At 39.3% G+C, this 12291-nt stretch overlaps 1 protein-coding gene across 8 annotated transcripts in view; it reads left to right on the forward strand.

Moving 5' to 3' along the window:
- CDK5RAP2 (CDK5 regulatory subunit associated protein 2) overlaps positions 1 to 12291 on the forward strand; it is an 81218-nt gene that overhangs the window by 46608 nt on the left and 22319 nt on the right. For all 8 annotated transcript variants that reach the window (XM_030506876.1, XM_030506879.1, XM_030506877.1 and 5 more), the window contains 5 exons: positions 394 to 859; positions 4064 to 4322; positions 6098 to 6214; positions 8306 to 8909; positions 10493 to 10725. In XM_030506876.1, coding sequence (XP_030362736.1) covers positions 394 to 859; positions 4064 to 4322; positions 6098 to 6214; positions 8306 to 8909; positions 10493 to 10725 — 1679 coding nt within the window. The remainder of the gene's footprint in view (positions 1 to 393; positions 860 to 4063; positions 4323 to 6097; positions 6215 to 8305; positions 8910 to 10492; positions 10726 to 12291) is intronic.

The raw sequence follows: 12291 nt of genomic DNA on the forward strand, positions 1-12291 counted from the left end.
TCTCAATATCTGGACTCTCCTGTGGTTTTGGAGGGATTTTATTTTTAAGGTAGTTAGAGAGGAAACTCTTTTGCAAATCCATTTGTGTTTCTTACATTGCTGTGCTATGTAAGCAATTGATTTTGTTTAGTATCTGTTCACGATGGGGAGAGGGTTGTAGATGGTCATAAATAGGAGAAAGGCATTGATGGGATAATTTATGGTATAACTCATCTTGTGAAAAGGTTTGCAAGATTCTCTTTGTTAGTGAGTAATTCATTAGTGAGTAAAATGGAATCTCCTGGGAATTTCCTATATGTCAAGACACTGCAAACGAGTTCCTTAGAAGGTATTCTTGTTTGCTTAAATCAAAACCTAAATTCATGCCTTTTCTTTCCTCTTTTCTGAGTATAGCAGACAAGAACAAATGAAAATTGTAAATGAACTCTTAGATCATCTGAACACAACTGAGGAAGAATGTTCAAGTGAAGATATGGAGAAAAAGGATGAAAAAGATCTTAGGCAAATGATTATTCAACTAAGAGCTGAACTCAAACATTTCAAGCAGGTCAATAAATTCTTAAAGCAGCAAGTGGAATTGAAATCAATTTCTGATGGGGAAGAGAAGCTTTACCCAGATGCGATGCCACAGATTAATAAGGATATTGAGTTGTTGAAAGCGGAATTGAAAGATGCAGTTACACAAACAGTGACTTTGGAGGGTAATGTCATGAGATTGAAACATGAAGGCAAAAAAGGAGCCTCAGAAGAAAAGTCAAAATATTCAAGATTAAATGCAGAAAGAGAACATCAGCAAGAAAATGTGTATAAGAAGGGTGAACAGCATGAAAGCCTGTTTTCTGCAAGGAGAACAAATGAAGTAAGTTTATTTAAGATTCCCTTTATGGTACTTAGGGAATAGATGTATAAAAGGGAAAAATATGTTTCATTTCTAATATTAAAATCTTGCTTTTGTGTAATTTTTAAAATTAAAAAAAGGAGATGCAAGCCCAAATATATTTTAGATAATTGTTCTTAATGTTCAGAGCTTTTCATCACATACTTCAGTGTGCTTTAGAGCATTAATGAATTGAATTTCAATCCTCACCGGGACCAGATACTGGTAAATATTATAGCTTCTGAAAAAAGAGATAGTTTGTAGCATAATGGCCTGATTCTGCGCTATCTAACATCTCTGCCTACATGTTCATAATGTGCAGAACCAGAGCACTGAACTGAATGCTTATGAAGTCTAAATGACAAATGCGTTCTAGCAAATTGAAGACCTGTGTAATGTCTGAGAGCTGGTGAAGAGTTAATAGTAGATTGCAACAAACCTGAATCTTAAGTTTAGGCTTTTATTAACATGTTATCATTGTGCCTTGCTTTACGAGAAGCGTGACCAGTAGTACTTTATAAAACTGAGGGTAGTTCTTCATGTTTGTTTGCAACCTAAGTGCACATAATCTGTGTTGTAAGTCCAGGTGTAAATTGCTTGTGCCAGATGAGTTTCCAAGCCTTTTGTGTGCAGGCGAAACACAAAAGGCTTGTGATCCCAAATGAAGAGGTGGGAAAAGTGTCTGCTAAAGAGTTCATGTGTATTGTTTCAGTGGCAGTTACAGAAGTGAAGTTGAAAACTCTTTGAAGATCTCTCTTCTTACAGAGCAGACAAATGAGAGGATCGCTTTTGACTCTGTGCACTGCTAATAGAGAACGTTATAGCAACTTCCGCAAAGGATGTTTTCCATGGCTTTAGTGAGACTTCTGTGAGCTGGAAATCGGGAACCATTCCTTTGTGTTCTGGCTTGTTCTTGTTGGATTCATCATTCTGAAGGAAGGGGCTTGTAAACGGAGAGATGCTGATAAGACTTTGTTCTGTACAGGCATAAGCATCTCAGTATAGATCGGGATTTTAAAGAAAAGATTTTGGCATGCACGGTTGGTCCCTGGCAAACACCCTAGAAAGTTCATGCCAGTCTTAGAAATAGGTTGTGATACCCCTGGAAAATCAAAACCTTCATTCACAAAAACCTGTGTCTTATTTCACCAAACAATTTGCATGTAACCAAAATCTATCAGAGTATCTTCAGGTATGTTCTTAGTCACAGAATCTCAGAATGGTTGTGGCTGGAAGGAACCACTGGAGATCACTTAGTCCAACCTCATGTTTGTGGAGGAAAGAAGGATAATAATGGAAATATTCTTCTGCTAGTGTTAATGCTCTGAGTCTATTTGCCATTTGGTCATTTGTGTTTGGCAGGTTGGCTTCTGTGGTGGCTGTTCCTGCATCTTTGTGATGCCTTGGCTAGTCTGAGATAGGAGGGGATGTGCTGCCTCATCTGTTGGTGCTTGCAGCACAGGTGACTCCAGGAGCACATGAAGAGATGAGGGCAGGGGGAAGTCAGGAAGAGTAAAGATAGGTAGTAGAGTGGGAAGAGATTTGAGGACCTGGCAGGTCCTCAAAGATCTGCTTGCAATGGTTTGCTTAAGAACACTAATGATGTCTTTGAGTTGCTTATCTTCTCAGAAATGCAGGACAGTCTCTCTGAAGGCAAGTAAAGGGCTGTCTGCCCTCCACAGGGAATACCTAGGAGTTCTTTCTGCAAATCTCTTTTTCCAAGTTCCTGTTTTCACTGAGTTTCAGTGTACTGTTTTGATTCATCAATTTCCAGATTCCTCTCTAGTTAAATCAGTTGCAACCACAATGCAATCCCTAAGTCAGATGCTTTAAAAGCTTTCTTATTTGGCTAATGCAGTGTACCTTTTGCTTCTGAATGGCTTTTATAACTAATTACCTGTAGCCAACTGAACTGGACTTGGCGTAATCTGGGTGACATATATGTCTGTACAACAGCCCTGAGACAGCTGGCAATTGCTGGCTGTTATTAATGCAGTTTAGGAAGTTCATCCCGCCTGGATTTATTTTCCAGCCTCCAAATGATATTGTATTCATGTATGTACCACAGGAATTGAGTATGCCATTAGGAAAATGGAACTTGCTTTTTATTATTTTAAATTGTGTAAAGACTATAATTGCTAAGAAGGGAATGTGGAAAGGTACTTCAGAGTACATTGGGTGGTGAAAGACATTAAGGGACTTACGACACCAGTGAAGCAAATGAACAGCAAAAAAATACACTAAATCTATCTGAACATGCCATTATTGAGTTTTATGATCATTACACACAATTCCATAGCGCTCATCAACATACAGCGTGTGTTTAGCTTTTTGGAGATAACAGCCTTTTATGCTCTGTGGTTTAAACAGGGACACATTTATGTCATGCAGCCTTCAAAAGGTGAGAGGCTGAAATGTAGTGACTTAAGAATTTGACTTCGTAAAGAAATCTGGCTTCTCCTCCCAGCTCCAGTGATGGAATGTCTGTTCAGTAGGAAATGGGAATCCTGTGGAAGCTATTTATATGGGTGAAGGAGCTATTCTCCTTCATAAAAGGAGTATGTGGGAGTATACATTTCCTCCATAGCTGCTGCAAAGCTATGTTGAGTTTCTCAAGGGGATGGAAGTGGGCTGGTATGAAGTAGAGTCTGTTGGGTCGAAACAAAAGGAAGAAAGGAAAAGACATTCAGGAATGTGTAAAAAGTTAGGAGGATCCTCAATTAAGATTTAAGGAAACGGTTCCTGGGCTGTTTGACATTTATGATATAAATGAGAGTGGAAAGTAGGAATTGGAGAGGTCAGTTTGGGTGAGAAACTATTTTTCTAGGCCATACACAGATTCAGAGTTAACGAATACACCGACTCATTAAAAGCCTTTGCTAGTCAATGGTGAATTGTCTGTCTTGCTTCATGAACTGGAAGCCATCCATTGTGTGGCTGTGGATGCATGAGCAGCAGCTACCTACAGAAAATGAAACCAGTGGGAGATAGGTGTGTTTTCCTCTCTGAATGCTTGTTTTTCATGGTGCAAGGCTATTGCCATCTCCTTTTCAAAACTAATGTGACAGCTGGCTGATCTTACAGGAAAATCTTTAGTTTTCCTCTCTGAATGTCTGTTCGTGCTTCATTTACTTGGCTGTTACATGTGAGCTACCAACTGCCTGTTTTATTCCCTGCCTTTTTCAGGCTGATTCTGCTTCCCTGCCCAAGAAGTCCCGTCTGCCTGTTCTCTTGAAGTCATCCAGACCCTTAGGAAACGTGCCTTTGAACTCCTGTGTGCCGAAGTCAGATTCAAACCTACAGCCTCACAGCAGGGCACCTTATGAAGGCCTGAAAGCTTGTGAAGTACAACCCAAAGAGTTTGAGCCACAAACAAATGGAGAGTTGAAGGAGTCTGTAACTGAAAGCCTTCAAGAAGACCCACAGGAAAGCACATCAGTGAGAGGTAAAGAAAGAGTGGACATCATGACTTGTAATACTGCTTGAAATAGAGTCTTCTTTTCTTGTAGTACAAGGTAAAACCAGGTAATTTTTACATATGTACAATGCTGCTTAATCTTATGAATTTCTTGAGTAGGCAAATATATATAGACCTGGAAAAATACCTTTCTATTTCCTTGTATCTGTGCTGCTAGAATGTGAACCAGCTTTACATGGAATGGAAAGTGCTGTGTAGACATGGCATAAAGTGTATAATAAATGGCAGTTTCACAGGGTGCCCACAAATGCACACACAGATGTCAATGAAAAATTTCCTTTATAGATGCCAAGCCTAATGAAAATGTCTGTAATGGAGACAGGAGAGTATAAAAATACTGTATTTCTTTATGCTGCATAAAGAGGTTTTCCCAGTATTCCACTATCAGTCAAGTCATCTGTGTCTGTTTCCAGTGTAGCTGGGTGAATTTAAACTGAGCTGTTGACAAAGCAGCTGGATTGGCAAAGGATGACGACAAATGGTAAGGCAGAGAACCATGGGTATTATATAAAGATTTGGAGTGGTAAATAAAATAGATATGTGCTTAGCAGTTAGATTAAAAACTGAGTAGACATGTAAAGGATAGGTGAGAGAGAGAGGAGGTATAAATATAACAGAAAAGACTCAATCGAATAGCAAGTGAGGCACTGTCAAATGCAGAGGTTGCAGAGAATTCGTTGTTAATGATAATGTTGTTGTAGTAGGGGACAGATATGGCACAACTTTGATGAGAATACTTAAGCTGATAGGACTTCAGCCTGGAGAAGAGAATGCTCCAGGGAGAACTTAGAGCAGCTCCCAGTGCCTAAAGGGGCTACAAGAAACCTGGAGAGGGGCTTTGGGCAAGGGCCTGTAGGGACAGAACAAGGGGAATGGCTTTAACCTGCCAGAGGGGAGATTGAGATGAGCTCTGAGGCAGAAGCTCTTCCCTGTGAGGGTGCTGAGGTGCTGGCACAGGGTGCCCAGAGAAGCTGTGGCTGCCCCATCCCCGGCAGTGTTCAAGGCCAGGTTGGACACAGGGGCTTGGAGCAACCTGCTCTAGTGGAAGGTGTCCCTGCCCGTGGCAGGGGTTGGAACTGGAGGAGCTTTAAGGTCCTTTCAGCCCAAATCATTCTGTGATTCTATGATTAAATAATATTGGTAGGTGCAAAACGCATGGAGAATTCTGAGAAGGGCATTACTTGTGGTTTGAATCCTGAAATCAATCAGAACCTGTTGGGACTGCAGTCCTCTGATTTCCTTTTCACACCTATTCCTTTACCCTGGCTAACAGCTGTTCTGTACATTAAGGAATTGTGAGACTTGATGCAATGGGAGATTGCAGAAGATTAGGTTATGATCAATGCTCATATTGGAGAAACTTTTTAGCCTTTTCTCTAAGCTTAACATAAACCATTTAAAAATGCACTAGAAATTGATCAGCTGTTACATTACAAAGCGGACCTGCAGACGTTTATTTGGTGTTTGGAAGCTTTGCAGTTCACATTCTTTGTAGTTATCCTTATAATCAGTTCAAGGATTTTAAGAATACGTGCAAACGCTGTCTTATGTGACCAGTAATGTCTGTATTACATTTTCAGTTGTTGTTCTTAGATGATTTTCCTGTTCCAAATTGTCAGAGAACCAGATTTGGGTTTGTAAGGTGTATTGGGGGGAAGTAGGGGGGTGGTGTTTGGTTTTGGGTTTTTAACTATCCTCATTCATTTCCTTTCAGTCACTGACTTCTCTTTTACCTCCTTCAGATAACTCCATCCTCAAACTGGTTAATAGTGAGGTCCAGGTGGAGCTGCAAGATCTTGATCCAGATACAAAGAGCAAGAATGAATATGCAATGGACAAAAATCAGCCAAATTATCTAGGTAAAGCATTTATATGGTATAGTAAAAAAAAAAGAGATTTTAAAACTCTGCTTTCTTCTGAATTGTGCCAAATTGTAAATTACTGCAAGTAATTGTCTCCCCAGCCATTATTTGTGGGATTTAAAACTTGCTTTCTTAGCTAGAATGGATTAATTGCTTCAGGAATCCAAGTTGGTCTTTTAAGGGTTATGCTTTCTGAAGGGCCACAGGGATTTATGAGTCTGGTTTCCAGTAAAACTAATGAGTTGTATGGCTAACTCTGATCTCTATTGCTAACGTACTCACTTCTGAACTCTCCTCTGAATTAAATGTTTGTTACTTATTGCTTCTGCATCTAGTTATGAACTATTGGAATGAAGCAACTGAATGATAGAATTTTGCTTATCGGATTTATTTGAAGGCATTCAAGTAGGTTGAAACCTAATGGAATCTTTTAATGAAAATGTAAATAGGCTTCATACTTTGTATTACATGTTTCTGCATCACCCATTAGTATTTTTGGGGGATGACTTGAATAACCTGATTAACATGTTGTCTGTAGAGGATATGGCCAACTTTGTAATCCTTTCTCATATCCTTTGTGTACGTAGTTTCATTGAAGCTGGGCAGTTGGTTTGCAGGATCGTGCCCTCTGTGCATGTGGACACATAGATGTACAGAGACCTTAACTAAAGGGCAGTGTTTCATTAAAAACTATAACCAGTATTCGAATCAAAAGTATTTCTTCCCTGATTTTATTTCCTCTTTCGATTATCTGGAACCTCTGCATGCAATCAGGATGACAGGTTTTAAGAGGTCATTTAATACTAGGGTTTTCTTCTGTCTCAGTCCTCAACCTTTGACATGTGTGTTACCGCAGCAACCAAGTGGTAGAGACGGAGGAGAGGCTGATGAACTTGAGTGTTGCATTTCCTTAGTCAACGTGTCTTGAATTCATACACAGGCATTTTCTTGGAAGCATTTCTGTCCTGCGATTGTGTCACCTTTCGAATGACGTACCTAATGGTGTGCAGCAATCTGTGTGCTGCAGGGAACATCGTCGAGCCTAAATTTCAAGGAAGTTGATATCCCAGCTTCATGGTTTTCTGGTTTTTAGGTTATGTTTGTTTCTATTCTCTAGTGTTTGACTTGGGCCTTCGTATACAGCTGCCCCCCCCGAGACTTTATACTGATTTAGAGCTTGAACCTGGGCATTCGAATTCTCCATGGAAACCAATTTGAAAGTATTAAGACCTCTGCAAGATCAATGAATGACTCCCAGAAGGGAGGTTCTAATTCATAGTGATCTTTTGCAGAACTAATAGAAGGGGAAAATTTAACTTACTGGTAACCAGAAAATAACCATTTTCCAAGACACTTTACACATAGAAGCCCTCAACATACCCAGAACTATAAACATAGAATATATGTAGGAATATATAGCTTTTCTTGATGTGAAGCTGGGGTGATCGCATTACTTATGAATGGCAAAGTCAGCTAGGGGATGTGATGTGCATGCCAAATGAGTGCCAGTAAAACCTTTAACACTGAACATGTTAATGGATTTTAAAAAGAAGTTATTAAAGCCCTTTTTTTCATATTTTACTATTTGGTTGATAATCTTTTTACAATTCCACTGACTTTCTGCTCCAGTTGGTTTTGTATAGATTTTTGGAGTGAGGAGAAAAGTATTTAATTAGAAGTTTTAGGAAGAACCATTCGAAGTCATCGAGTCTACTATTAAGTCTCGGTGCCTTCTGTTTGAGGTTATCATCATTGTGACTGGAAAAGTCTGGGCTTCATTGGTGTCTGATTCAGGATTGCATATAGCAAAACTCATTTTCAGTCATTTGGGCAAAGAAAGCAGATGTATTTCGCCTATTGTTTGTTTGAAAGGTGAGAAGGGGGTTGGAATATTTGAAGTGCAAGTTGAATTAATGGGCAAATCATAGAAAGAGGTCAGAAGTCCAAAACTAATATTGTAGAGCTTGTAATTATTCTGCGTTTGTATTCTGTTATTATAGAAGTAAATGAATTCATTCTAGTGCTGTTAAGAGCAGAATGTCAGATAAAGGAATATTAATATTCACATGCAAACCTCCTGTTTTTCAGATATGCAAAATCATCATAGCATCAGCAATGTGAATATCCAGCATTCATTAAAAGAGATAAATGAAGAGTTTTATTCCATGGAACATGAGGGCATTGACTCAGCCCCTGCATATTCAGGTTCCAAGTGCCTGCGTTCTCTCAAATTGCGTGTAACAAGTACAGATGCACTTGATGACTGTGCAGTCATAGAGGATATAGAAGAATTGAAAGAAAGAATTAAGAATATGAAGTCTGAGCTTGAGAAGTACAAGATGTTCGTGTTTCATTTGCAGACCTCTGACCAGTTTTTATTGAGTGGTGTTTCCAATATAGCTTTCAGTGACACAGCCTTGCCTGTGGAAGGACATGTTACACGAGTGCAAGATGATAGAGCTGTGCAAGAAATCAAACCGTTTTCTAGTGTCCATCAGCTGGTGGATTATGAGAATCACCCCGAAAATAGGAATTCAGAGTGTTCAAAAGCACCTCATACTTGGACAGCACAAAACCTCAAGGAACTACTGTCAGCAAATGAGGCAGAACTTGAAAAAGAGCAAATTGCGAATATGCGTCTTGATGAAGTGTATCATCTTCAGAACAAACTGAGAGAAACATCACCATCCAAGTGAGTAAAGCTATTACTGTTTTGGCTTCCTTTTTGTAAACAGCAATACCGAGTAACACAGGAAGGCAATATGAAGACAATTTTATTCACATAGGAGTGCGTTGTTGGAGTAAAGGCTGAATTTCACTGACATGAACATAAAGCCACTGTTTAGTTAAAAGATGCCTCAAAGTACAAAACCAGTATTTCTCTTAAAAGAAAACTGCTTCTGATAAGCTCATATAATCCTCTGTAAAGGTTCTATGCCAGATACGTCTGTTTTACCCCACACCTCAGGGCCACAACTCTTTGCTGCAAGACATCCTCTGTTGGGCAAAGTCAGATCTCCCCGTTTCCCTGTGAGATGGGCTGACCTCTGTAATCAAAGTATTACACTTTTGTATCACTCAGGTGATTTTCAGGTGACACGCTTTTTCCCTCCCCCTTCGAATATTCATATTGTCCTGAGAGCCTTAAGGAAGTGTAACAAAGAAAGGTATTCAGCCTTTTGGCTTCAGAATGCTTGAGGAGAAGTATTTGGAGACTGAGCAACCATCAGCATGGACTATTGTATATCTCTTGATATTACTGACATAAAATACAGTTGTGCTACATAGTAGATATAAATGTACATACCTTGAAAATATACCTCATCCATTTCACACAGGCAGATCCAACTGTAAATTAAGGAATGAGACAGTGTGGATTGCTGTAAAGGTTTTATGGCCACTGTCTAGGACAACTACATGAGTCACAACTGACAGACCCAGAAGTGAGTTGTGCATCTCTTCCTATAGCCATGACAATAAAAATCCTATAACAACCCACACCATCATACATTTTGTTTATGCTGCATATTTTCTTTGATTCCCTGCATCTTTTTAGACCCTCTGCCTTTTTCTCTACTAATTCTATAGAAAGAAGTCAATCAGTGGTACAGACAGTGGCACTATAAAGGGAACATCTCTACTTGCAAATGAAGAATAAATTCAGTTGATCTGAGTTGAGATTTATGTCCTGGCTTGTGGAATACAAGAGTTTGGACACTACAGTGCTTGTCATGGTCATAGTCTCTGATAATAAGCATGCAGAGATGTGCAGAATTTTCAGCGTGGGTGAACCCATCAGCTCAGAAAGTCCAATATTGTGCTCCTGGCAGGAAATACAAGAAGTTATAGAAGAGACAGTTCTCTATTGTTGGATTTCTTTTTAATTTGCTATGGAAGAACAAAGCCAACCAGTCAGAAAAATATATAGATTTGAAAATATTCTTTTTGTGTATTCGTTCATACTTTCATTTGGCACCTATGAATGCCATGCAGGTTATTTTCAAGCAGACAAACAAGTAATCACCTTAATTGCTGCCCATCTTCTAAAGGAAGCAGTTAAGTGAAGGATAATAACCCACAAGTTATGCCCAGAAATACAAAACTCACCAGTTAGAGACAATACATTTCTCATTGTGAGGCTGTAAAAGCATTTTAAAAGCAAATTGAGTCACATCAAATTATAGCTTAGGAATATAAGTTTAATTCCCTTTTTATTTATACTTAAATGTTCCTTATGGTCAGAAAATGACTTGAAAGCTAATTTCATTTTCTCAGCTATGATTCATTAGTTCATTCCCAAGCTCGAGAAGTCTCCTTTCAACGCCAGCAAATGAAAGAGATCCGCAGTGGTTGTGTCGCTTACCATCAGCATCTGACGAGCCTTATTAAAGGTTTTGAGGAACTGCTTCAAGCCAGTGATGTAGATTATTATGTTGCTGAAGGCTTCCGTGAGCAACTGAATCAAAGTGTGCTATTGTTTGAGAAGCTAGAAGGGCAGTTCCTGTATGGTAAGTAGCTGTATTTTGTGCTTCTTGTCTGAAATATATTAACATTCTTGGAATTTGAAGGGTTGTTTTTCCCTTTTTTTAGTGAAAAGAAAGCCTTACTTCCTTTTGGTTGCTTTTAGATGATTTATAGTGAGGGCTGTCTTGGGAAGTACAATTTTAGTGCTCCACAAAGACTGGATTTTACTTGTGTAGTTGTCCTCTGTATTGACGCCTTCCATTTTGATTCATTTATCTTAGTGTATACATCTTTTAACTGTTTAAAATATAGTGGTTATAGTTCAGTAAAAGTTTAGTTACAAGTAGGCTTTAGGATTTTTTTTATCAGGAAGCAGCCCAGCTGACCATTTTGAGCCTGAGCATCACATATCTCCATTGAAGGGTTCTCATGGGTATGGTTCACGGTTTTTAGCACAATCTATGTTTAACTAAAACCCAAAAGTTACAGGTTCCTGAAGTTCTTCCCCTAAAGTGCAGTCACTTGTAAGAAGGGTAAATGCAGTGCAGAGATCAGGGCTGTACTTTTGGAGTCAAAGAAGAAGTTATCATATAGAAATTATCATAACCATATGTGATATGGCCAATGTCTAGGGCCAGTGCCTTTAAAGAAACCACAAGGAACCTTGGAAGATAATACCAGGATTGATATTCCTGTAGAAATAACACAAGTTAAATTGCATGCAGGTATAAAATCAGCTGTCACTCCATGTACCAAGTAAAAGAACCATAGCTGTCACAGAGAAACCCACCCAAATTGTGCATATGGACAATTAAAATTAGGGGGGGGCAGAAAGGGAAAATCTATTTGGTTAGAAGGCAGAGGAGAAGAATTCCTTTAGAATTTTGAGTAGCTCCTGAGTTAGAGACTGTGGTGTTGCAAATCAGCGTCTATTTGTAGGGCATAATAGTAGAACAAGAGCCTCCTGAGCAGAGGTCCTAGGGGAAGCCAAGCAGAGGAGTGTTGTCCTTGTGTTAGAGAAAGCCAAGCACCGAATGGAGTTTATAACCTAGGAAAGGATATTGTAATGTGTACCACTAGGCAAAGCCCTTTGAATTATCAGTGAGAACTGGCACGTTGTCTGAAAAATAGGAGCTTACCCATCTTGTCCTTTGACTGTTTATCCCAGTTTTCCCACCTATTCTTTGACAAAGCATGAAGTTGGAAAGGCAAGCCCTTAAATGTCTGAAGTGAGACCACATCAGGAGATATATTATTCCTACCGCTTCTAGTAATTTTCTTAAGGGACCTGCATCTTGCTGCCAGGTAGTCCAGCTTGTTAAGAAAAGCACTCAATTTTTCCTAATGGAGAGCTAAAATGCAACCATGCTTTGTAAAACGAGCATCAAAATCAACCTTTTTTCACCTGAAGGAAGAGCACATCGTGCATGTTGCCATCAGTCCTTAGTTTGGAGAAAATTAGCAGCAAAGTGATGGAAAAGGGATTCTTTCATGGGTGAGATTCAGCAAGAAGGACCTTTTCCTATCATCACAACGTTGCTCTTTCTGACCCAAAAGCAACACTTCCACAGATGTCAGCTGCAAAACTGCCACCCTCAGCAAAACACTTG

Source organism: Strigops habroptila, chromosome 15 (genome assembly GCF_004027225.2).
Source record: "Strigops habroptila isolate Jane chromosome 15, bStrHab1.2.pri, whole genome shotgun sequence".
Lineage (NCBI taxonomy): Eukaryota > Metazoa > Chordata > Aves > Psittaciformes > Psittacidae > Strigops > Strigops habroptila.